This window comes from Charadrius vociferus, unplaced genomic scaffold (assembly GCF_000708025.1).
Source record: "Charadrius vociferus isolate BGI_N301 unplaced genomic scaffold, ASM70802v2 scaffold340, whole genome shotgun sequence".
Classification (NCBI taxonomy): Eukaryota; Metazoa; Chordata; class Aves; order Charadriiformes; family Charadriidae; genus Charadrius; species Charadrius vociferus.
Window position 1 is genome coordinate 3,257,796 of NW_009646631.1, and position 27,649 is coordinate 3,285,444.

General features: G+C 36.5%; 1 protein-coding gene across 1 annotated transcript in view; it reads left to right on the forward strand.

Annotated features, from left to right (window-relative positions):
* MTA3 (metastasis associated 1 family, member 3) overlaps positions 1–27,649 on the forward strand; it is a gene marked incomplete at its 3' end in the record, with an annotated part of 113,314 nt that overhangs the window by 49,899 nt on the left and 35,766 nt on the right. Inside the window, exon 10 of the mRNA XM_009888670.1 lies at positions 18,490–18,592. Coding sequence (XP_009886972.1) covers positions 18,490–18,592 — 103 coding nt within the window. The remainder of the gene's footprint in view (positions 1–18,489; positions 18,593–27,649) is intronic.

Sequence of the window (27,649 nt, forward strand, 5' to 3'; positions counted from 1 at the left end):
AATGGCATCCTGGGTTGCATCAGGAAAAGTGTGGCCAGCAGGTCGAGAGAGGTCATTGTTCTTCTCTACTCTGCCCTGGTGAGGCTGCATCTGGAGTATTGTGTCCTGTTCTGGGCTCCCCAGTTCAAGAAGGACAGGGATCTGGAGAGGGTCCAGCAAGGGGCTACAAAGATGATTAGGGGATGGGAACATCTCTCATATGAGGAAAGGCTGAGGGACTTGGGTCTCTTTAGTCTAGAGAAAAGAAGATTGAGGGGGGATCTTATTAATACTTACAAATACTTAAAGGGAGGGTGCCAGGGGGATGGGAGCAGTCTTTTTTCAGTGGTGCCCAGTGATAGGACGAGGGGTAATGGGCACAAGCTTGAACATGGGAAGTTCCATCTTAACATGAGGAGGAACTTCTTTACCTTGAGGGTAGTGGAGCACTGGCATAGGCTGCCCAGAGAGGTGGTGGAGTCTCCCACTCTGGAGACATTCAAAACCTGCCTGGATGCCGTCCTGTGCAACCTGCTGTAGGTGACCCTGCTCTGGCGGGGGGGTTGGACTAGATGATCTCCAGAGGTCCCTTCCAACCCTAACCATTCTGTGATTAGTCTTTTGCTTTATAGGAACTTTTATTTGTTTAACCAAAATATTTATTTAGTGTTTGAATGTTATTTAAGCAGCATAAGTACCTGTATCCTGTATGTTTACAATTATGTTTACTAAGTAAATTTTAAAATGAACTATAGGAACTTTTATTTGTTTAACCAAAATATTTATTTAGTGTTTGAATGTTATTTAAGCAGCATAAGTACCTGTATCCTGTATGTTTACAATTATGTTTACTAAGTAAATTTTAAAATGAACTGGTTTTGTTGGTGAAATGGGCATTCTACAGTGAGTGCTAACAAGTATCTAGTGCTGAGAAGTATCTAGGCATAGATACTATTTTCAGGAATCTTCGTATGTATTGCTTAGTAAGAAAAGATTATGTGACAGAAATGCCACTAGCAGTAAATTAAAGGAGTTCTGAATGCCCCAAATATGTGTATTTTTAACTTTAAATGATGTGTTTTCCATTCATCATGGGCTGGTTTTTTTTTTCCTGCTATACTTTTTCTTTCATACAAAACAAGTGTTATTTCTACAAAGCTTATTTAATAGACTGTATAAAGCAAGAATTATTTCATGTCTTTGAAGTTGCAGAGTATTTTACAATGGTTGCCATGTAGTAGCTCACCTGCATTATTATTATGACTTTTCTTTTAATAACCGGAAAAAACAATAGGAATCCTAGTCTTTTCCAGATTTGTTTATAAGATGCGCAGACTTGTTTTAGAACAAGTTTTTTGACTAGGATATGATACACTGCTCTTCTTGATCTCAAATGTGCCTGTCATAGGGAAACAAATAACTATGTAGACATTCCTATGCTCAAGAGGAAAGCTTCCCAGAGGTCTGAGAGAAAATGACCGTCTCAATGTGTGTATCAAGTAGCCAGGAAGTATTAATGTGCTTCCGAAGGAGCTGGTTTGAGTAGTTGGGTTTTCAGGATGAGCTGAGGTTGTCTGCCAGGCAGGAAGTCTTTTCCTACTGAATTCTGCTACTTAGATTACTAAAGACAGAGTCTAAATATGGAACAGCGAATACTACATAAAAAGTAAATGTTTTTCCGGAAATTTTTTTTTTCTAAAATTAGATTTCATATTTATTAAAAGCTGTTACTAAGTTTTTCTGGAGCTTAACTTTGTGAGGTAGATCCTTGATTCATTAAATGAATAGAAGATCTTTCTCTTGCATCATGAAGACAGGATTTCACTGTGTGTTAGTCTTGTTTTCCTCATACCCCATTGATCCCCAGAGTGCAATAAGTGATACGGTCTTCTTGCTGTCTTTAGTAGGCAATAATAGTCCATCAGTTATTAAGGTTCAGAAACCCTAAGTTGCCCACAAACCAAAAATATGGTAGTGCACAGAGCGCTGCTTCGGCAGTTTAGTTGGATTAATTGGCACTTACTTCCAGTGGCTGGTGGAAAAAAGAGCTTGGTTTTAGGAAGATAAAAATATCTGGATTATTGTAGTTTTGACTGATTGTTATCTCAGTGTTAGTGTAGCCTTCTGACCTCAGAGGAGAAGAAAAAGATGATTCAGCTGTTACTGTGTGTTTACGTAAGCTGACAGCCTGAAAGTTAATCCATTCACTGTCAAGCTTTTTCATTCATGAAAAAAAATCAAAACAATGTTTAAAATTAATAGCATAAAATAGATATGGTTGGAAAATATGGTATTCTGTGAAAATTTCTGAATCTTGAAATAAATTTTTCAGCCTGTATTTTTAAAAGTGGCTAATGATCTGTATGTCCAAGTTATTAGGCCTTAATGTATGACTCTTTAAAACTAAAAGCGTAGAGCAGTCAAATTAAAAGAACGAATTTAGACACCTTTAAGGCAGTTATGGATCACTTGAGGAAAAATTAGGTTTTATGTCATCTAATAATAGTATTATATAATAAATTAGAAAGCATTGCTAACTTTATTCACACATAGAATTTGTCATGTCAATTTTAATGTAAAGGAAGTATCCCATTTTGAAGGTTGTTGGTAGGCATATTTTGTTATGTGAAAATCCCCAAAGGCATTTTTTAAAAAAAGATACAGAAAAAACAAAGATTCACACACCATCAGTTACTTTATTTTAAAAGGTACTGGTGTATAAATCCAATTCAAATGACTGAAGGCTTGCCAGTTCAGATTAGCTTTCAGAAGACCAGTTACAAAGTGGCTGAAAAATGAAGAAACTTCTTTGAACTGTGAAGGTCCTTCCACGTCTTCTGTAAACATTAAATTATTTTGATGTAAACACACTGATGTATTCTAGTAGATTAAAAATTAAAATATCTTGCATTTTCTCGATGCTGTGATAATTTATGTTCTGTCTGAATCGACTACTGCCTTTTTTTCTTTTTAGCATTTATTTGAGAACTATATGCTTTTTTTTTTTTTGTGGGAATAGATTTATTTTTTTCTTCCTTGCATTGCTGTTACCATTTTTCTGTCCTTGAATAAAACATACTCCAAAACCTGGTGTTCAGGCTAAACTTTGGATAATGCAGCATACTTCCCCACCCCCTGCCCTGTTCCATGGGTGAATTGGTAACTTCATATTTCTCTTTAATTTTTGAAATGAAAAGTGTGTTTACTTTTTAGAAGATTAAAAGGTTTATTAAAATCAAGATACATAATAAAGTATTACAGATCCAACTGTTTTTCCACTTTAAGATACACTGAATCATATATCCTTTACACAGTTAACAGTAAAAAAATATAAACAAAGTTTAAATTTGGTTGAAAATGCCTCAGCCTTGTTTTTCTATACTGCTTTTGTTTGTAGTGGTTTAGCTAAATCGCTTAGTCTTCACTAAACGTAAATCTGTAACTTTGGACAAAGACCAGACCAGATTTCTTTCAGCAGTCTCTTATGATTTCTGTTATGAGCATCTTTGGAACTAAAACTGTGATCAAAGTTGTTGGATTCAAATGATATTATGGTGGTATGAAACCTTTTGTTCTCTCCCCAGTCTTTCTAGACTTGAAGACTTTGAGAGTTTCTTCAGTTGCTCTTACCACACTGGAGAACAGGAGACTATATTCTACAGCACTGACTTAACTTCTCGCTAGTGTGATAGTAAAGAAGGTCCTTTCTCTGCTTTTAACAACACATTCTCCAGTGACTTATTCTGTGAATCTAGCAGGTTTTTATTTTCAAGTCTGTTTCCAGTGTTGGGTAACATTCTGCTCTTCTGTACAAAGCAAGAATAAAAAGGTTTATCTCAGAGAACCAAAGCACACATTTGGACAGAGGGTATCTCATTTCAAGCATCCCTAGTCTACAGTCTGGGAGCGAGGTACCTGGTTCTCTGTGTGTGATGGCCAGAAGCTGCTGTCTGGTGCATCGATCTGCTGTATTTGATCATCAGCTTACAAAATACTAAGTTCAAAGAACCAAAACAAAAAACCCTAAACAAACAACAAAAAACCCCTATACAGTTTTGCTTTGGGCAAGTCATGATTATCATTGTTATTTGGTTAAAAGGCATACTTTTATAAATTGTTTTGTATATGACCAAATTGCTGTCACCTTTAACTAACAGATTTTATTTAGTCCTGTTTTGTGTACAGGGAAATAAAAGTATGAGGAAGGTCAGGGAAATTGCTCTAAGGCAAATCAGTTTAGATACTTCAGAGACTTCTATGGAATGTTGATCCTTCCCTGTCTCACAACTTGATCTGTTTAAAATCAAAGGTTTTTAAATTCTGATTTTTCAACCAGTATTTCTCAGCAGTGGAGCAACTGATGCAGTGATAAGTTGTGTTATGTGGTTGACTAGAAAGCAGAGGAATGTGAGAGAGAGAAGTACTAGCATAGTATGAGGGATATAGTTCATGAAGTAGGATAATGGTTAAGAATGAGACTAACTGGGAAAAAGAAAATTATTTTGCTCTACAGGATTTCTTTTAATGCATTAAAAAAATTGTTTTTCTCATGTGTGTGCACTAGCCTTTCTGCCTCATGCATACTATCGTAAGTCTAATGGTACTTGTCACATAGTAAAATGCATGACAGCTTAGCTAAACAAATTCAGTCAAAGTGTTATTATAGATGACAGGGAAGCCAAGTGTTTAAAATAACCTCATTGGCCAAATCAGTAATTTCTTAAGTAATAGCTTACTTTTATTTATTCATAGGGTTGTGAGTTGGGTGGAAAGACTGGGACAAAGCCAACAAAGGTCAATAATTGTTCCCCTGTCTGTCAAAACTTGATTAAAACTTCTGAAGCAAAGGATATTTTCTAAATAAATCTAACAAAGAACTTCATAGTGAATGTATTCTGGTCATGATATGTAAGTCTAGTGAAACTAATTGGAGTAATTCTCTGACTAAAAAAACCCCCAACCAAATAAAATAATACGAAATTGGATTTTCAAGAAAACAAATAAAACGCGAAATAATTATCTCCTATGATTTTAAAGAAAATTAAAGAATAAGTGTAATATGTTGAAATAAATTTTCTGATGTTGAATGAACCTTTCGTATATCAGGATTTGGTCGAATATTGCTTTGTTAGGCAATGTAAGACGTTTAACTGTTGAAATCGGCATCTTCAAGAAAACTTAGCTAACCATTTTAAGAACAACCATGCTGAATCAGAACAGCAGCTGTTTATCCATCCAGACAATCACATCTCTTGTGGCTTTGTAGTTTTCTTAGAACTTGCATTTAAACGCTATTAGGAATCCAGGAGGCTGTCACCTTGAGCTTACTTAAGTATCTCTATGATCTCTTTGCGGAACTTCAGTAAGCATGTGAGGTGTGATATTTAATTTTTTTTTTCTTTATAAAAGGCATGCTGACCTATCTCCAATATGTCTTTGTTGCAGTTTCTACTAATTTGGCTAGTGTAGTTGTCAGTCTTGATGGTGCTTAGTTGCCTACATTCTCGCTTTAGCCCCTGTACCCTCTTCCACTCCCTAGGTAACATAAGTGGATTTGAGTTCGTGTGTCACTATTAGTAGCTATTGTATCTTGGAGTTCCTGTAGAAATCTTGAAGGTGCTTGTTCAAACTCAAATAACTTGTTAATGTTCATATTGTATAATAGTTCTGTAGCCTTGCCTATAGATGCTTCATTTTGAGGTAGTTCTTCGTTTAGGTCTCTCATGAAGCATGTGAACCTCTTGAGTTTTGTCCAGTCATCACAAATGCAGAGAATTAATTTGATTTCTCTGCTAACAGTTAACTTGAATTTCTCGTTTGCTCCCTTTTTAAACATCACGTTGCCAAGGTCTTAGACCCTTAGATAGTTTAGAGACCTTTTGACTCTATTGATTATCTGAGTAAACTTTAGTCACTTGAATGCCCTCTGAAATTTGGGCAATGTTGTACCAATTAGGAGGGTGAAAGAAGAGTGACAAGACTAAAAACATAATAATTAACCTTATATCTTGTAGTGTGTCTCAATCACAAAGTTTTCTTCCTTTGGGGCTTGGCGTTTGACTTTAATTCGGTTCTAGCTGAAGGGAGAATTACAGCATATGAAGGTACTCTGATTCATGTATTTTGTAAATATATGAAATTTATTGGTGGATGAAGGAACTGGGGGGAGCATCTCTGTGGGAAAGGCCCTGGGGTGCTGGCAGACAGCTAGAGGATGTAAGCCATCAGTGTACCCTGGCAGCGAAGGAGGCCAGCAGCATTCTCTGTGGGCTGTGTCCCTTGGCACATCGTCAGTAGATGGAGGAAAGTGATCATCCCCCTTTACTGAGCACTCATTAGATCACATCTAGATACTGTATCCAGGTTTGGGTCCCCCAATGTGGGACAGTTGTTAATAAACTGAAGTAAGTTCAGTGGAGGCCATCAGGCTTGTTGGGGTTAGAGCACTTGCAAGGCCACGCTGAGGGAATTGAGCTTGTTCAACCTGGACAAGAGGTGGCTTCAAGGGGGTGACTGACAGCAGCCCCCAGTGACTGAGGGGAGGTTGCTGAGAAGACAGACAGGTTCTTGACAATGGTGTGTAGTGGGAAGATGAGCTAAAACAGACATAATGTGAAACGAGAGGTTCAGAACGGCCATGAACAGAAATCTTTTTTTTTCCCATGAGGATGGTCAGGTGGTGTAGCAACTACCTAGGGAGGTTGTGTCATCTCTGTCCTTAAAGTTTTTCAAGACCCAAGTGGATAGAGCCTGGTGTGACCTCACAGCTGAGCCTGCTTTGAGGAAGAGGTTGGGTTAGAGACCTCCTGAGATCCCTCCCAATTTGAACTGATGCTACTATGGTACTCCAGCTTAACAACCTACTGACAAAATTCAGCCCACGGTCTTCTGCTTTTTATGACGTGAATGAACAGTTGTTTAATCAATGCACCTTTGCTTCAAAGATTATCTTAGGCCAGATCTTTTTCTGTGCTTACCTACAGTCATTTTTCATTAAAAGAAGCTGCAAGAGAAACCTCAAACTGCTGCTTAGTCACCTTCCCTCCAGTGATGATGCTGGGTAGTAGTTTACTTTTTTTGTATCTGTTCAGTCATTGCCATTAACATGCTCAGTTTCAGCTGACTTTTCCATAAAGGCTTGAGACAATATGTTGAGCTTTTAGCAAATCTCAGTCTAAAAATAAAAAGAACACCCAAAGATTAGGAAGTGCAAACAGTACTGTTAAGACAACAGCATTAATACCTACCAAAAACTCTTCAGTGTAATTAGATTATAAAACTGCAATGTAAGAAAAAGTATAGCATACGCATAGTATGATTCAGTTAACAGAGCAACCACTAACCTTTAAAAATTTTCTTTCTCTCTTGTAAGAACATGGGGTAATTTCTGAGATTTAGCACAAAACCACCAGCTAGAAAGTAAACTGTAGAGGAAGTCAAACTTGAACTCTCTCAACCTGTCTTAAGTTGTTCGGGTGGTTGATGGGTGTCTTTGGGCACTCAGAGATTCCCAACCCATGTTATCGTGGGCAGCATCACAGTGGTAGCTGTTTGCAGCTATCAGTGTGCACGTGCTTTTCTGAACAGTGGAAAGCATCTGGTAAGAATGATTTACAGCTAACTCATTGCGTGTGTATAGCAGCAGCTTGTGTCAGCTCATCCGGCTCTGCTCATAGTGCGCGCTGTACGGATGCTGAGTGCTGAGCAAGTCCTGTGGAGCTAGAGATCACTGGGCAAAACAGGGGCTTGTCAGAGTAGGAAACGTGATGATGGGTACGTGAAGGGTTAGGGTTGATTCGCAGTTGGTGGGAAATGAGATTTTAGTCTTCATGCAGAGATGTATGGAAGAAGACATGCGTCAAGAGGTTGACAGGTGTGGGGGGGAATGATTGGGTTTAAAGGTTTATCTAGAGAACTGGCTGCTAATATTGAGTACTGCTAGTCCTAATTGAGCACTGCCACCAGTAACGGCAAACTGTTTGCAAATCCCTGTTTTAATTAGCCCAGAGGGTTGATCTTAGTTAGACTCACTGTTACAGGGATGTCTGTGTACTGCTGCACGGAATTTTTCTCATGCAAATGTCCCTTCCCAGCTGCAGTCCTGTTCCTAGCCAAGTGCTGCTTCACTGTTGCATGTATGTTTAAAAGGAGACCACTGTATTCTGGCAATTTCTTTATGGAGCAGGAATCTGACATAGTTAGTTACTCTCTGGCCATTTAAAGCAGTACAGAGTTTGGAGTTGTCAAGGAAGAGGACTACCCCCTTACTAAGACATAGAGAGGAAGAGGAATTGGAGTCTCTGAAACGGAAGAAGAATTAGCCTGTAGGAAAGACATTCTGTTCAAAACTTTTCTTTTCTTTTTAATAAATAAAATTATAAGATATATTCAAGATACTGTTATAAAACTCCAGAGTCCCTATTGCACATCTGAAAAGATCTAGAGAGCACCTAGAAATAGCACTTGCTGTGCAGTCGATTCCATTTCTTGAAGGCAAGGCATTTTAGAGTTAATGGAGTTCAAATAGCTGAGCGCTTAATAGGAAGAAGGGGAGCAGTTGGAGAAATTTAAGCTGTAAATTTTGAGTGATGTTCAGAGAACTCTTATCCAAGACTTTTAAAACTTTATTCTGTTTTGAAAAAGAACAAAGTGATTCCTTTAGAAGTATTCCCTAATGTCTTCTGTTTGGTTGTTTTGTTTTTTGGTGTTGGGTTTTTTTTTTGCTTACTGCAACTTGGGTGTAAGAGCATGTTGTTCTTAATAGACCAGGCATTTCAGATAGAAACTGTTAAACTCGGAGTTCAAGCTTGTTAATGTTTGGGAGTATTGGAATTCCAGGATTTTAAGTTTAAAAATCGTTACAACTAAAGAGACAAATACGAAACTCATCTACATACTGTTTGGATTCTTACCGTTCTGAAGTAACAGGATGCTTAGACTCAGTGTATTGTATTTTCTGGTTCTTTAAATGCTTCCCATATACACTAAAATTTTGTTTTCATGTAATAAATTAAAAATATGTTTTAGGATAGTGGAACCCATCTGTAATCTCATGAGGAGGGATATGTTCTGTTACTTCATGGTACATAATACTCCCATTTCTTGGAAGAACCACTGCTGAATTTGAAAATCACTCGTGCTAGCCAGAGACCTGCAGGAGTTGTTTGAATGGTGCAACTGATGCTCTTGTCAAAAGTCTGTGTGCTGGATTATATCTATTAACATTGATTTAGTTGCAGTGATTTCTTTCTGTTGTGAGAAGATAAAAATCAGGCAATACGAATAATTATTAGAATATTCTGTATTCTAATAGTTAAGTATGAAAAATTGGAGAGTCATGCAATTGTTAGACTCTGAAGACAGCTAATGTGAAAGCTCTGAGAAGTGTCTGACAGGGTAAACAAATATTGTGTCTGTGTCCTATCAGTTTTCAGAAAATATGGTCTGTAATTTGTGCTAAGTGATCAGTCTTATGACAACTGCTGTATATCAGAACTGGACACATTAATACAATAGGCAGTACTTAGAAAATAAAGTTGGGGAAATATTGCCTCTTTTTTCCTGAGTTTAGTATTTCACAAACGGTGTATGTCTAGCCTTCTGTTTTAACTGGCTTTAAGAAATCATGAGGGCTGATTATTTTGAGGCCACGTGGTCCTGAAGTAGTTAATGTTTCCTTTGTGAATGAACCAAGTTGCAATTACAAGAATAAATCAGTGGATTTAGTTTAAACCCAGTTGCTTAGGTACAGCCATCAAAGAAAGAATTGCTTTTCCTGTGCACCCAGAAGGTGACAACAGCAGCAGCTTTAGGCTCTTTGCTGAGCAGTATGTAGGCATGTGAAGAAAAGATTTTAATGGCAAAAGCTGTTGACTATAAAGTACTTCTGTGGATGGGGTGGAGGAACTCGTTTGTGTAGTAGCTTGCGCACTTCTTGTTTCACATACAGCAATTTGTGTGTCTGTAGTCTGTTGTTTAAAACCAGCTTTCCTGTCAGTTCAAGATGACCTTACTGGGATCTATACAGCAGAAAGCAAAGCTCAAATTCTGGTACCAGAACTATCTTCAGGAGCAAGTATAAAAGTAAACTTTTATGCCTAACTTGCATTTGCTTCAAGAAGATGCCTAGGAACCTTGTAGAAATCTGTTCCACCAAGTTCAGTGTAAAATGCATTGAAGCTTCAAAGTTGTTGGAAAGTGTAGTAAGTTAGCAGTAAAATAAATGATCATTTCAAAATATCAGTCAGAATATGCCAGAAGCAGAGAGATCTTTGAGGGTGATTGGTTCAATTAAAAGACGATGGCTTTGTATTTTAATGGAGTTTTCAGAAGGAATTTGTGGAACAATAGATACAACAAGGAGATTCAGGAATTCCTACTTGTTGAAATTGGAATAGAATGCGAGACAGAAAAGGTGTGATTGTGCTAACCCAGTAAGACTGACCTTTATGGTCAGAGCAGAAGAATGTTGCCTAGATTTGATTTGTCTCAAATAGATCAGAGGATGTTTAAGGTTAGATGAGATCAATCTCGACAAAGGTAATACACCAGAATAAAACTCCTGTTTACGTGTACTCAATTATATGTTGTTCTCAAATGGAGTTTCTGTTGGTTGCACTTTTTGACTTTGAGTTAACATGAGAAGTTTTACTATAATACTTCTAAAAGAAGGAACTGTTTCTTGAGGGTTAGCAAATTTAAATATGGTAGTCACTTGTCTGATTTGCAGATTTTTTTTTCTTGTTAATAAGCTCAGTGGAGTAAATTTTTTATAATTAACTGTCAAATGCATGATAATCACAAATAGTAAAACACTCTTTACAATGTCGTTCATGTCAAATTTTAGTATGATTGTAATAGCCTTTACATCATTCTTGCCTGTACTGGGCAATTAAATGCATGTTTATAGACTGTTACCAGTTTTTACTATCAATTAAACAAACAAAGCACATGTAAATGGCCTCTGTGCCTGTTTTCAGTAAACACTTCATTTACTTCTGCGTAACCTTGCGAATGCAAGGGAAATCTGTAGTTTAGGGTTGTAGCCACATATACTGCAGAAACTCAGCTAGGTATTTGGAAGCTTTGCATAGTGTTTTATGAAGTCTTTAATGTTATTTAAAAATATTTGTTGCCTTTTCAGTACTATTCGTTGAGGTTTTAAGTGTGTGTATAATTTTGATCAAACAAGCACTTACATAGATTAAGGTGGTTCTTTTCTTGTATACGTATAATACAGTATTCTTATATAATGTGGTAATGGAAATTTCCTGAGCTTCAGTTCTCGGATCATTCATGTCTATATTAACAGTTAAATAATAAATTAGAAGAGTTGGAAATGTGCTGTTTAGCAATTACGTCTTATAAAAACTGTTCAACAGTTGAGGTGAGTTGTTCGAGTTGTTCTGCTTGGGGATTGCTGGAGAGTTTTGGTTTGTTTTTTTTTTCCCCCCCTCTCTGTCCCTGCCCTGATTCTACAAGCAGGTCTATTTTTCTTTAGTTTGCTTTATACTAAAGCAGAAGTCAGTTGGAGTTTTAGTCCTCATAACAAGAGAGCCAAGATCTCCTGCTGTCGTTTGCTTCTTGAGGAGACTTAGGCATGATCTGCGCTGCGTTGTTGCAGTAGAACGTTGCGCATGATTGCTGTCGGAAAGATTTCTTTATTAATAATAGCTGTAGAGCCTTGGCTGAGATTGTTCAAATACTAAATGAGTTCTGTCGCGTAGACAGCCTTACGAAGGGTACAGTTATTTATTGTGTGCCGTGTATGTGCTTATTATCCCAAATAATGTATCGCAGTGAGTGTTCAAATCGCCTTTCAAGCAGAAACATCTTGGGGTTTAATTGCCTTTGCTGTTTTTTTACTACCTCAGGAACTTTGCCTAAATGGACTTATTGTAAGTTTACATTTTTGTTTCCTTTGCTGTTTTACTGCAAGTCTGATTTTCTTTAAGTTTATTCTGTAGAAGATGAAAAACAAATACCAAATGCAGATGAAATGTGTTTTTTTTACACTTGAATAAGTCAAAATACATTTCATCCTAAAGAAAAAGTTCTACTCTAAATTATGTTTTGTTTAAATTTAGGCAAATGAATAACCCTATTTATCTTTAGAATACTATAGGCAAAGGGAATTTGCATGTTCCTAGCATCAAGTTTATTTAAAAAAAAATTACGGGGCTAGAGATTTCATTTTAATTTAGTGGGTGGTTTTTTTGAAGAATACAATGTCTGTGCATTGTGGTATCCCTCTTTCCAAAACAAGAATTATCAATATTGTTAATACTCATATGATATTATTTATACACAGAATAATTTTCACTGTGCTTTCCTGAAAAATGTATTACCTCATGTGTTGTTATTTCAGGAATTCAGAAAAATTGTTGCAATCTTTCTGTATTCAGATTGAAATAAATGCTAGACCACTGCACGGTGTCTACCAACCCAAAAAAAAAAAAGTCAAATGGGGGTGAGGGGCGGGGAACTTTGGTGCAAGTCAACGTTTATTCACAGATACCGAAGGAGTACAAGAAGCCAATTCCAAAATAAAGGTGAAATTCAGGTATCTTTTCATTAGTTGAGTACTTGTCCTTGCCTTTGAACTGAAGATGACCTTGTAGTTTTATGCAATATATTAATTTAGGTCATTGCCTTTAGAATTGCCATAAAAAGCTAAAATGGAAGGACTTCTTATTATTTCATTTCTGTAGCAGTGGGGATTGTACCTAAATGTGATTTAATATAAAGACTATCAAGTGAGTAATGGTATGAGTTTAGGACATTACGCCTCCATGTTCTCTGTTCTGTGGAAGATCCTTTTTGCATACTGTTCTGCAGGGTTTTGGGAAAGAAGCAGCCTCATTTGTTCCTTTGTTCCAGCACTGGACATTGCCATAAGCCAGTCATTCTTGATGCAGCATTATAGAAAAGTTTGTCATTACTGCGGGGTTACAGTTTAGTTTATTCTGAGCCCATTCGTAATTATTTCTGTTTATTTCTAGGAATTCAGAACGTGATCAATTAAAGCTCTTTTGAGTGCTTTGTGAGATCTTGTCTTTTGATCGTCAGTGATTGATTTCTAAGCACTGCAAGGTTGAGCACTGAGAGAGCTCTAAGGTCATTGGAGTTGGAGGCAGTTTTCATTCAGAAAGGATTTTTCGAGTGAAGAATGACTGAATTTTTCTAATAGACTAGAGCTTTGGAGGGTAGGAGGCGATTGGACTATGCATGGTTTATTGGCTTGGAAAATGCTCAGTAGCAGTTTAAACTGCTGTAGACAAATAATGAGCTCATATCACCCAATAACTTTCATTTGTAGTCTATATACATGTAGTCATTATGTAGTCTATGTTTTTAATTTCTTGTCTTTATAAATGCATTAGGTTCATAAATGAAGTTTTACTGTAAGATTTGTGTAAATATACAACTCGTTATGTGAATGACTAATTGAAATCTTGAATATACACGTCAGGCAAGCTAAGGGGGGGAATTGTTCTGCCATTGAAAGGTAAACAAGTAATTTCCTTTTGCCTACACTTTTAAAATAATCTAAGCTTTCTTGTGTTACTTTAATAAGGAGTTATTTGCACGTAATTCAGTTTTATTTTTTGCAGAGTTGAGTGTAAGTTTTTGAACTTCTTTGTCTGGATGATTTTTGATAGTACTGGTGAGAATCACAAATCATTAAAAAAAAAAAAAAGAATTCTGTGTCTGCAGGGCTTTTATAGTGAGAATGGTCGTGATATCTGTTAGTTAAGACCAACAGTCAGCTAGCTGTTTACCGTGAATTCAGTTTATGCAGAGCTGAACTCTTAAAGTGTCAGTAGATAGAGTTGGTACATCCGTCTGAAAGATGTCTTTCCTCCTATACTTCATGTAAAACTGCTTTTCCCAGTGGCAATTAGTTTGACATTTTGTAACCTGCTCTCTCAGTTAAACTGTGCCTGCCCCCCCATCAGTTGTTTGCTAAAAGCTGTGTGATGTGTTGTGATAATTAACCTTTGTGTATGAATGTATAATTAATTTTATACAGAATAAATATGCTGAGTGTTTTAGAGGGGCACTAATGAACTTTTCATTTAAGGACAAGGCTCACTTTTTCCTTTAGACAGACAGTCTTAATGTCTGGAACTTTTTTCATAGCTAGACAGTATGAGGAAATCCAATGAGATGCTATTTCTCTCATCTATAAATGAGAGAAAACCTTTGCAGGTAAGCAGTCTGAATAGCAGCATGAGAAGGTGGTTCATGGATTGAAGCCTCATTTTCAGTGATTAGTTCCCTATTTTTACAACGTTATATAGCACATGAAGCTATGTTCAAAAAGACATTGAGGATTACCTGCAGTGGGTCTGCTGCCCAACAGTTCTGACAAAAATCTGATCCCGTATTTCAGTAACAGAAGTTTCATTGTGTTGCACACTGAACTGGACTAAGGGAGGCTAAGAACTGACAAGATTCTCTCTCCTGCATCTTTGCAATGTAGCTAAGAGAGATTCCTGTTTCACAGGTATAAAACTGAGGCACAAAGACGGCGTCAGTGAATTTACTTCTTACATCTGTGCCAAGCTTTAAGACTATAAGCATCTACAAATGCCTTCATGTTTATGTGCTTAGGTATCTAGCGAGTCTGGGTAATTAATGCATGAGTCAAAACTCCTGGCTGATTTCAAGAGATTGTATCAATCCATGAATGAATTTCCATAATAGAAGGAACTCTGTGGCACAAACTACTAGCCTGGTGTCCAACTGCTGTCCATGGATATGTCTGCCTTCTTAGTATGACCAAAAAATTCCAGCTACAGATTTTCTGTCCCATGTGATTACGGATCACATCGTATCTCTATTTTGCGTATCATGAGAGATGGATTCACTCAAAGCTGAGCACTGCAGGTGTTTAGCAGTGACAAACTAAATTATTTTTTGAAAAGGAGAATAAAAAGGTATTTTGAAAAATAATGCAAATTATGCAAAATGCAAAAATAAGACATTGTACCTGAAAAGTGGTGTCTCTAAAAACTGTCCTCCTGGCTATTTTTTAGTCAGATACCTCATCAACTGTTTGTCATTTAAAGTGGAATTGGCATTGTTTCCCTGAAAGCCATTTTTAAAAAATCCAACTTCTATAGATTTTGTATTTCAGTTTCTTAAAAGGATACAGTATTGCAGCATTGTTATGTATCTGTAAAATTAAGAGAATTGCGCTGTAAGAAATGTTCATATTGCAAGTTATTTTCTTATAGTTGGGTGTGTTATGAGAACAAGATAGAACCATGCTTAAGCTAATGTACTAATTACCTTGGGGCTATTTATCTGCAGAAAATGAAGTCTAAAAGACCGACTAAGTAGATCTTTAATTTCTTGTAGTTCATCTTTACTTCATTTAGTTAAAAGTTGCATTTGGTTTACTTTTGTTTTGTAAAATTTTTCTTACAGTTGTTTTCTGAGGGGCAGATCGTGCTTTCCTTTGTTTAAAATGATTAACTGAAATGCAGAAAAAAAAAATAGCATTTTGCTTTTTATTAAAAGAGAACCATGAAAAGTAAAGCATTGAATGATTGATGAGGAGAAAACCAGGCATATTTCTGAGCATCTACTAATGTTTTTCAGTAAAATTAATGTTTAGGATTAGATTGGCTATAAGAAAATTACAAGCGGCGCTGCAAATAAATTGGATACAGTGGTATGTCATACGAGCCATTCGAAAAAATAGCCTAGCACTTCTCAAAAGCTGTAATTGGTATGTTGGTGGTGGTGAGGGAAAGTAACACTTGTAAAGCAGAACCTGAGAACCTTATCAGATGCAACACTGAAAGTGTTAAAAGTTAAACTCCCCCATTCTGTTTGTGTCCTGGAATTTGCTGTATAAAAAATGAATATTATGGCAACTTTGATACCTGTTCAGTTTGAATGTCTTACATATCTGTCTCAAATTCAACACTATAAAACATTAACATAGAGATGTTAACAGAAATTGTGTTGTAGTTTTAAAGCTGTCTGCTATGTTAAAAATCCTATAGTATAAGGTACAGGCATGAATAACTGAGTACAGACAGTTCAAGGAAGACAGGGTTTTTTTTGGTAATTACTGGTTTGAAAGAAGACCTCTGGAAAGAAGATCTGTTTATTTTATGTGGTCCTCCTATACTGATTCGCTCAGCACATTCAAAGGAAGTAAACAAAATTTTTATTCCTGAAATCAACTTTTCAGTGATTTCTACAGCACCACTTGACTGCCTTCATGATTTGATCTGTTTAGGTTACTTTTCTTCCTGTTTAAGTTACAGTATCCTGCCATTTACATGGAAAATGAGGAATGAAGCGTTTTTTGTAAGTGCAGTTTGGCAGAGACCACTTATCTTCTGGAAACCTCTCTATCTGCTATTGTTGCAGTAATATTTAATATTGCAAATACTACGTTGTATGTGCTTGGAATCTTTTGGTATATATATTCCTGCGATCGTATCCTATTTACGTCTACTGCCATTACAAAATACTGCTTGGCAATATTTCAGATTTGCCTTTATCAAGAGTTACGACAACATTTTGTAGTTACCATTGTTCGTTTACTTTTATTTCATGTAAGAGGTGTAGTATTGCAGTTTTTTTAATCTTTTTGCAAACTTGATTGAGGACAGTGATGTGTTTCGGTTGAATACTTGTTCTGTGCTTTTTTTGTGAGAAGTATGCCCTGCCTGAGTATTGGGTTTTGCCATACTGCTACAATTCCAGGATACGATGTCTTGAAACAGTTAACTAACATTAAAGATATTTAAAAACTATGTATTAACAGATTGAAGTGCTCAGAGATTATTTATAAAATGTAGAACCTCACCCACAATGTGTCTGTCACAGATGGAAAAAATGAATGTATTGACAAGTGTGTAGTCCATTGAATAAGTTCATAGACCTAAAAATCCTAACCAAGATTGCCAGAAATTAACAGTTTGTTTCCAGTACTGGATGTGAATTATCTTAAAAGCGTAAGTCACATCAGGCAGACAATTCTTTTTTGCCTGTGTATCAGGAGAAAGTAATTTACTTTGTTTTTCTGAGAATGTGACTGTGAAATTTGTTCCTGAAACATTAGGCAGACAACATGGTGCAGTTTTAACTTGTGTATTTGGTAGGGATAAATATATACCACATTCTCATTTCCTTCTAGAATGAATATGCCAGAGAAACTTGCCATATATGATCAGATTTCAGAAAAGCCGGTGCTTGGCTTGCAGTCTGCTTCCAGACTCTTAAGCCTACAGGTTATTTCATGTCTTGATGATACTATGCGTGTTTAGACTGGCTATTTTCATTAAGTCATAAGAAATAACACAGACTAAAGTGATCTGTGTGCTCAGAGAGGTGCCTATGCAGCCTAGATTTTCAAAGAAAACGGAACAGCTGTATTTGAGAACAGGTTTTTATTCTTGTAGTAGCTCATAAAAGTACTGGCATCTGAATAAACGTTGGAGTTTTTCTCATGTTCACTGAAGGAAGAACGTACTCTTATTCTAAAATACCAAAGAAGAATAACGATTCTAACTTTGCTGACATAGTATGTTTGTGTCCCCAGATGTGTTGGCCACATCCCATAGGTAAATCTTCTTATACTGGTAGAATATGTGTTGCCTGCCTAATCAGCCTCTCTTGGGTTCTTATTTTGATGTAGAAGTTATTGGTGTAGTAGTCAAGCCAAGCTTTAGGCTTCCCTATGAACGTGAATCATTGTAGCGTCTTCACGCTCCACTGTTCTTCCAGGCAGTACAAATGCCATACTCTTTTGATAATGAATACAGGGCAAATTATACAGGGAATTACCAAAATGCAGGGTATTATCAATGAACCCATCACCATTTTTTCAACCATGTGCGTGTACACACATTGCTCTGTTCAGACAAATGGAGTTGGGAAATCATGATGTAGTATATAGTGACTTTCTTGTGCTGTAGCCTTATACATTATTTTATAAGAGAATATAACTAGTCAACATACACAGCAATTTCAGTACTATGATTCGTGTTAACAATACAGATAAGGTAGTGGCTGAGAGCAAGAGGTGAAAAAAATGATTAAATGTAGTAGCACTTTTTCATAATGATTTTTGTTTTGGGGGCATAGAATACATATTGGATAGAATTTAATTGCTAAATCTGGTTAAGTGTAAAATTAATTTTAATATGGCTTACATGAAACAATAACTTTGATATAGTTGAGAAGCAATTTAGAGAAACCAGTGGTTACTTAGATTATGGTTTCAAGTTTATAATCACATTTTCGTAAAGTTCTTTGATACTGCACCTCCTAAGAATGCCTCCTTAAATTGAAATGCTGATGTTAAGGGAAGATATTTATTTTAATGATGCTGCATTATGGAATTTAAGTGGATAACTGCTGATTGTTAAGTACTGTGTGTGTGTTTAAAATGTACAATGTCTCTTTTAAACATAGTACAAGAAATACACAGAGAAAAACATTGTGAGTAATAAGTGTTTTGTCCCATCTACCTTTTGACAGGAGAATTAGATGACAGAGAACAGGCAAAGCTGGAAGTAAAAGTATGGGATCCAGATAGCCCCCTTACTGACCGTCAGATTGACCAGTTTTTAGTTGTAGCACGGTAAGATTAAAATCCTCTAATAAAAAAAATTCCTTTTCCTTTTCCTACTGACTATTTATTCCCCTATATCGTGTTACTCAACTTGTTTGCCATTTTGTGAGCCCTTCTCTTTCCCACAGTTAGCTAAAAGAGAAAAACAGACCATAGTCTTCTGCATATTTATTGAAGCTACCAATACAGAAGAGAGAAAAAGAGAGCGAGTTTTGGAATAATGCTACACTGCCTGTATTTCAGGTTATAGTAGAATTTGATACTTTAAATGTAGACATCAGTCTGTTCTCCCCTCAGAGTAAATGAAACAGGATTTCAGTGCTAATATTTCAGTCTTGTATTGTAGTACTTGGAATTTCGTAGCGTAATATAAAGTTAAGAGTAGAAATAAAGAAAATGTTAACAAATGACATGGATGCAGAACTTGCCCAATTTCCATGTAAGCTGAAAAATATGCAGTGCAATTATTTTGTATGAAGGTTGAAGTAAAAGTTTTGAAGTGATGCATTTCATTAGTGAAAAAAATCTGGTTAGTTCATTTTAGAAATTAACATATGATTATGCAGATTTATGAGAGGAACATCAAAGCCCTTGGAATTCAGAAATACCTTTAAAAATAGTTTCTCTAAAAAAAAAACAAAACCCAAAACAACCAACTTTCAAAACTCTATAGACTTCTTACTGAAGGAAGTCTCTACACTCATAAGATACAGCATGTTTCGCCTGTCCTGTAATTCATCCTTACAAATATAGTGCAAAGGTACTGTTCTAATGATGACAGAGAACTCTTAAACACAGATAATGTAGGGATTTTATCCTGAATAGCTCCATCTCCTGTATTTCTGTAACCTGGTTGCAGAGCGTAGTCTCAGATCTTCATAGGCAAATAATCCTTTTACATTGTTTCCAGTTTCTGTTCTTTATTCTTTCTTCCTTTTTAACGAAGCGTTTCAGGAAGGAAATAAAGAGAAGTTGCTTTGTATTTTCCAGCTTCTGTGTATAGTGAAATGGGTTGCCGATACATTGTTTTACAGTTCAGTGCTGATCCACTTGGGTTTCTTCTGTCTCCCCCACTTTGTAGCGCTGTATCCTTTCTATAGAGTAGTAAAAATTGCCTGCCTGTGTAGAATTTCCAACCAAACCAGAGGGATGTAGGTGTGAACATGCATCTGTTGAGAAGATCACAATGCCTTCTGGATGCTCCACAGGTAGAACAGAACCCAGAAAACAGAACTAATTCTGTCACCAGCAATATAATACCTGGCTATGTATGGGCAGACTGTTGTGGGGAGCCTTAAAAATACCATCTGTGTGAAGATTACATTGAAGAGTTCATTCATTGCTTTCACATCCCTCTACTGCCCATTTTGCAGCCACTCTGGGGAGCTGAAGTAGTATACTGTGAAGCTGAAAACAATCCCAGAGGAGTGTAAGCAGTCTACTGGGAAGTGACAGAGAATAAATGTCAGAGAATAAAAGAAATGTTTAGCGAAAACGATTCTTTTCTCTTTGCCCCGTTATTTAAAATGTAATGCTGTGCCCTGGCCGAGATTGCATTTGTTTACAAGCTGATAAATTTCTGTTAAAAAGGTTTCTCTTACAGAGGGAGTGGGTCTTGGACGTAGCTGACTAATTGTAGCTATCCAAGTTCTTGTGGTAGGCAATCATTAATAGCCATCTGTACTCAGGTGTTACTCAGGTACCACTTATTGATGTTCTTCCACAAAACTCCATTCATCTTTGTAAGCTGCTTTTGAACTGACAGAGACTATTTCCAAGTTCCTATATACCTGTATTCACAGGCTGCAAGATCACATTTCTGTTGCCTTAAGTGCTGCTGAGGCAGATTTTCACCAATTTCTGGAGAAACAGTTCTCCTGTGATGATTGTGGCAGCTTTAAATTCAGTATGTTGCTTGCTTGCACATAAAGGCTTTCTTTATACTGGACTATTAAAAGCTGCTTGAGTAACAGTGCAGTTGATATTGTGATCTGTTAAACTGTGTGTACAGACTCGGAAGATGTTTCTGCTGTGGCATAACTGCAGTTTATTGTGTGTTGGCTGTGCCTACTGAGTTTCCAGTGAGAATGATATTTCTCTGGTTTCTGGAAGTTATGTTTAGTTTTGCAAATTTGAAATTCTGACAATTAGAACTTTTCCCTAAATGTTTTCCTATATGTGATTTTGGTTAAGTGTGTATGGTATCTGTATTTGAAATTTGAAAAGCATTTTCACGTGATCCTTTTTACGTGGTGCATCAAAGGCATCGAGTATTTCTTCTCAATTTTTTCAGTCTGCTCTGGCTGAAAGGAAAGTTGCTTTTGTCCTTGTAGGCTTTCTCAATCACACAGGTGTGCTTTGTTGGTTCTTTAGAAGGTGTTTAAACACTCTCTTTTTGTTATTTGTATTGCCCATATGCAAGTACCTTGATATGTGACATAGGACATGTAGCTTTCCCAGTCTTAGAAGGTTCGTTTATTGTCTCAGGAACAAGAGGCCTTTTTTCTAGGTATTTATGCTTAGTCGGTCTGGGCCTGTCACTAAGCCCTAGTATGCAATAATCTGCTGGATATCAAAGTAGTAGAATATGCCTGTCCTGTCCACAAGTCAGAGGTCACTGTGTCAGAAGAATCTATGGAAATTTTGAGAAAAGCGTAAGAGCGCTTGGGAGTGGAAAGATCCCTAACCTTGAGCTTCCAAAGTAGTCTTGCTTGACTGTGGATTTACAAATCTTGAAAGTACCTTATTGCTACTACTGAAGCATCGTTTGGGCAAGGGCCTCTAGCTTGAACTAGCAAAAGCATCTGTTAGGAGAAGCTTGAGGCATCAGAGTAACATTCTGATTTTGAGTTATTTTTTGGGTCATTTATAATCTGGCAGTGAGTATTGCAACACCATTTTCTTCTCCACTCAAAATAAGATACAGCTTCAATAACTTTTTTTTTTTTGCAATATATATTATTGGCAACAGTTCTACTGTGTATGCTAGCTTCAAAGAACTCTTGAGAAGCTGCAACAGCAGTTCATATCTGTTCACATGGCAAATAGTACCATCCAGTAGTAGTGGATTTGTAGAATGGAAATGCTTGGTGCTGAGGAGCTAGCGTCCACACGGTGCGCTTTTTGAGCAGTTTTATTTTTAGCCTAACTCTAGTCTGGTCCTGTGGACTAAATATTTATTAGTATGTGGAACTACTGTTTAACTGAACAGAAATCCAGTTTGTATGCTACAAGATACCTTTTAATGTTGTTTGAAGTGCAGTAGATAAAGATGCTGAGGACAGTTGCTTTGAAACTTGATTCCTAATTTGAACTAAAACACAGATATAGACACACGCTGTTTTCTCCAGTTGTCAGTCTCTATCATTCGTAATATACAAGGAGTACTTAATTTCCTTGTGAGATCTCACGTTCTCTTTCTAACTCTATTCCAAGTTGCATGGTATTAGCAAATAAAAACTCTCCTGTTGTGTGTATAACACAATCGTCCTGTTTAGTTTTTTGATTTGTGGAGTCAAAAATGGTCCTGACCAGACTCAAATGTGGTAAGAACTGGGGGCTTGAGGCTGGACGGATGCTGAGAGTCATAGACCTGACCCATTATTTTTCATTTTCTTTCTGTCTGCTAATTTGGTCTATAATTCATTACACGATAAGTTTTTGGTACATTCTAGCTCCGAGTATGTACTTTAAGATGCAGTGAAACAGTTAACTTAGTTCTTTTATTCTTCTTCATCTAACTAGATTATCAACATGGTCTTCTGGAAGGAATATATCTCTGAATCAGGCTATTTTCCAGACATTTGTGGTTCCAGCTTATTTCCAACTGAAACAGAGTTTAGAAGACTAATTAAAATAACCTTAAAGCATTGCATCTCTACCTTAAAATTTTGTTCTTTAATTGCTTTGAAATTAAAATGGCATTGCATACCTCTGGCTAACATAACATATTTCTATTCATTTGAATGCCTGCTTATTTTTTTGATGCAAAATCACAGAAGAATGGAACACTACGTGTCAGTCATTTTGAATTAGAGCTTGATCCTTTCTGTGTTGTTTCCACTTTTCCGTTTCCTCTAAGACAGTGATTGTATTCATTTTCTGTTGGTTACTATTGATTTAGTTATAAATGCTCACAGTATGTGGAGGTTTATTTGTTACAGGAATTTATCTTACAGTGAGGAAGGGAGCACAATGCAACTTCAACCAATGTCTTTGATCATACTGAGGAAAAGAATACATTTGTCAACTGAGAACAATAAGTAAAAACATGTAAAAGTGTGCTCAAATAGTAATACTCTGTTCTTGCAAGATAATTCGGTGTAGTCGGTGGCAGTAGATAAGACTCCCAAAGCTCATCAATGAAAATAAATACATAAAGTCACAGGTTTGAAAGCTTCAATATTAGTGCATTGCTGAATTCTCTTTAGGTGGTGAGAAGTAAGAGGAATTGGAGTTCATTAAAGAGGTAATGAAATTTAATGGCAGAATTACAACATAAAATTATGCGGTAAAGGTGGTGAAAATCTTTATGCCAATGCTGCACTCTCAGAGCTAGATGTTTGCTAGCAAGGTGAATTACAGCGTCTAATTGTAGGCAGATGGTTTGGCAATGGAAAGGAAAAATATGTTCACATCAAGTTTACTAGGAGTATCAAAAATACTGTGTTTCTGCCTCTCTGTCATGCTTGGGCAATACATGTTTATTCCTTTGTACATTTTGTGTTACTATATTTCTTCTTGACCAAATTAATTTGAAAACAACTAATTCAGACTTGGAGCTGAATTTCTTTTTGCATCCTTTTTTATGAATTTTGATCTATCGTACTATAAAAAAATTTCTGCAGCAGCATTTTCCTGGACCTGCTTTTTGGCAGGCTGTAAAACTCCTCCTCTATGACTGTGAAATTGCAGGATGAAGTACAGATGATCACTTAAATCATATCCTGTGAATTAAACTACTTGTACGTGTCACATTCTATTTCTGTTGAATAATAAAAAATTCAGATATGTTCCATTTCTATTAATTTAGTAGTGAAACTGAAGGTCTGTTGTGGTGTGTGGGGACATTCTATGTAATGCCACCCCCTAACCCCCTACTTTGAGAGTCTTTCAGAGAAAGAACAGCAGCAGGCAACTTTCATGTTTATCACGTCATCTCCCTTTGCGCTTCGAATACCTGAAGTGGTAATAATGAAGCATAGCACTGTACAGACAGTTGCTTAGAAATGCAAGGAAGATGTGTCTTCAGGAAACAGCATCATATTACTATGAATATGTTCTTCGTGTCACATTGTGCATTGTCTAGTAAAAATCTTGGGTATTTTCCCGCTTTAATTAATACTCTGCTGATGATGACGTATCTCCATTGAAGAAGTACGTTTTTTCTTCTTTCCAATATTTTAAGTATCACAAGACTCTTAAGGAGCAATCAGATAGTAATTGGCTGTTTGTAAAATGCTGTTATTGATAGCAGTCTAAGAGGTCATAATTTGGGACCATTTCCAACTCACAGTGAAGGGGAACATTGATGTAATAATAAGGAAAACAAAAAGCTTTCCTAATATGTAGGAAACCACCAAAGATCCACTTAATTACTTTCCTCAAAGATGTTAACTCTTGAGGTGAGGTGTAGGTCTCATTCATTAGTCTGCAAATATGTGAGGAAAATCGTGAATTTGCAGATTCATGTATGCACAGGCGGTTTGCTTTAAACAGATTTGTTCGGAATGTACCTACTACTCATCTGGTATCACTGAAACAGAGAAACAATGTATAAAAGTGAACAATTTTAAAATAAACATCCTCAGATTAAAAAGTATCTCTCTCAGCTGCATTTTCAAGAATACAAGGTACAAGAATATAGAGAGTTCCTGGCCTGGATCCAGGAATTTCTGGATCTGATTTGATGCTAGACTGCTGTTGTGATTGGGGAGACTAGAGACTATTTTTATTTCGATGTATAATCACAGTGGTTCCAGATTTTCTTTGATAAGTAACGTCCGTCCCTTGTCAGAACTAGTTACTGATGTGCAATTGAATCTTTAGAAATGTGTTATGACAGCCTCTTGCATTTGCTGCTCCATAATTTCATTGGCTACCACTAATACTAATCTTATGCAGAAATTTGAACAATTACTTTCTTTAATGCCTTAGACTTGAGTTACAAGAAATTCGGAGCAATGTATTTTCTGCGTTCAGTACCTAAATTGAAGTTTAGCCTGAATATAGGGCACACAGGCACAACAAAATGATGATGAACTACTTGATCCCTAGAGGGTTCACTGTCAGTTTTTTTTGGACGTAGATATTGTTGAGTTTGGCTGAATTTGTGGATTTATTCCATAGTCATAGATCCTGGCACCGGATTATCTTGATTTGGTTTATGTTTGTACGGTTATCAGCTGCAATCTCTGTTATAAGTCCTTGGGAGAACATTTGTGGTTCTGGCCTTTAAGGTAATTAAACCAAGGAAAACCTAATTAAGGAAACACTGGATCATTTGGTCTAGCCCGTAAAGCTCTTGTACCTGCTTACTGATACAGCCTGTGCAAAGAGTGATCTCTCTGTTGATAGCACCAGTTGTTTATCATTCTTGTCCATCTCTCTGCCACCTGTGTAATTCTCTGTCGGTATGCCTTCTGGCTTTAGCTTATTTTGGGAGGCGTCAGGAGTGTTGGTTTCTGTTTGAAGTCGCAGTATTTTAATTAGTCGTTGAATAACTAATTTGACTAGCTTGGTGAGCACATTTTTTTGGTTACATGAGTTTATTATTGTTATTATTGACTTAAGCGTACTTTCAATTAAGTGTTTACAGTTATTCTTTGGATGTTACCAACTAAATGGAACATTTACATTCAAGAGTCTGTTTAAAAGAAAAAATTAGTTGTTAGGTTCTGACTGTTCAGCCTGCATTGGCTTAATACTGAGTTTTATTTTGGTAGCAGGTAGGTGAAGACATTAGTGAGTCTTCTGGAAGTGGGCATTGGTTAGTTGGGGTATTGTTTTTCCTTTTAACATTTTTTAAATAATTCTTTGGTGGTATTACTAGGAAAAAAAATCATGCAGAGAGAATTGGCAAAGGAACTGTTTGACCTTCATGTGAATGTCTTCCTTATGTCTGTATTTTAGATGGGAAAGCATAAAAAATAATGTATTTTAACGATTTCTAAAATTAATATTGGGTTTGGATTGCATGGCTAGGTTATACAGAGCACTCTATATCACTGTGAAGTTTTGAGACTAGTTACTATTTAACAGCCAAATGCTCTATAATTCCTACACTTATTTGGATTGTCTGAAAAACTAATTTTCAAAAGTTTCCAGGAAGAGGTGAACCAGAAGTTAAGTTGATTTTAACATATAGCCACAGACACACACACACCCCTTGTCCATCCCCCCCAAAATGGCACATGGCCTATGTTCTATGGTGGTTTTTACTTGCTTTGCACTTGCTTACCCCATGCTCCTACACAGCATTCCTCTGACAGTTGCGATCCTCTCCTACTCCGTACAGCACTGGAAACAATGTCAACTAGTGCATCAATTCTTATCTCTTTATCACTTACTCAAAATAAACCTGGCTTTATATTGTGTGTTAATTTTGACTTCTCATACTGGGCAACATAATTCGCATATGCTTGGGTTCTGAAGTCAGCCTAAAAAGTTTGATACAGTAGAGTGATTTGTGAGGATGTACTCTTTGTAATTTTCATAGCATAGTCTGATTTTATTTTAGAAATATGGTCAAAAGAAAATAGTGTTAATTATGCAAAAGAAAGATAAGAAGCTAGTAGGTAGCAGCAGAAGGGAAATACAGTCATGCCGCATGCTGCTTTACTGGTTTGAACAGTAGCGACAGAAGGATCACAGGAAAGACTGGTTAGCTACAACCCTTATCAATGCCAGCATGTTTAAAGGGGTTGACTGACTATCAGGAAATGTGTTCACAATAGAGCCTTATTCTCAGGACTGATTTGTGGACAAATAGTGTTTTATGTACTGCCAAACTTTTTAAAAAAGAAAATAGAATGTGTGTGTGTTCTTGTCACATATTTGCCATCTCTGCAAAGAGGGAGCAAAGGTTGTTGAACAACTTTTGAATATAACTTATTTATTCTACAGCCGTTAGAAATTTAAGCAGTTAATATCTGGAGTGTGTGAATCACTGCTGTTGAATCTTAACTAGTTGTGTTTTATAAGTTTTTGGCAGCAAGTACTGAAACCTAGTCAGTATTAAATGTGTTGAGATTCAGGATAAAATTGCAATAACGCAAGTTAACACCAGTTTCTCTACAATCAGTAATACACCTTCATGAGTTAAAGTCTTGGTGCACATCACATTATTTTATTGTTGAATGTTGGGTTTATAGTACACAGCAATGGGACGCTTTGTGTGTTGATCTGTCAATGACATCCCTCATTAGTATAATTCTATGCTTAAACTTGTGTGAAATACAGCTGCTGAATAAGGCTCCAGTCCTTTAGTCCAGAGGCTTACACTGTATTCAAAATGTTTGGTGAGTAATTGGATCTTTGCATTTAGAAGGACTTATAAGTGCAACAAATAATTTTTCTAGTGTCATAGTGACACAGTGCTCCTCAAGAGTCGTTATGCAACTCAGGGTACTGGAGCAGCTTCTGTTTTATTAATTGATAATCTTTCTCCTGTGTTGCTGCATCTTTGCTCATTTCCTCTATGGTATGCTGAACCCAGTCAAATTCTCTTACGCATCTTTCCCTTTGCCACGTATGCTATATCATAGATGTGCTTCCACGAAAAGTTTGCCATTTAGAACAGTCACTGTCATGCTAATTCTCCATCTCTATTCCTTATCTTTTGTTGCTCTGGTAAGTCTATTAAATGCCATGTACAATGCATCAACAAAGGTGCAACAAAAAGGTAAAAGTTTTGAGAAAAATGTGTCCAGTTTAATATACGGAAATGCTTTTAATAAGTAGGCTGAGAAGTCCATGTATTTCATTATTACATACAACCTGTGACAAAAATATGTTTTTCGAGGTACCTAATACTAAGCTAGTATGCTTTTTTTACCTTACTAATGG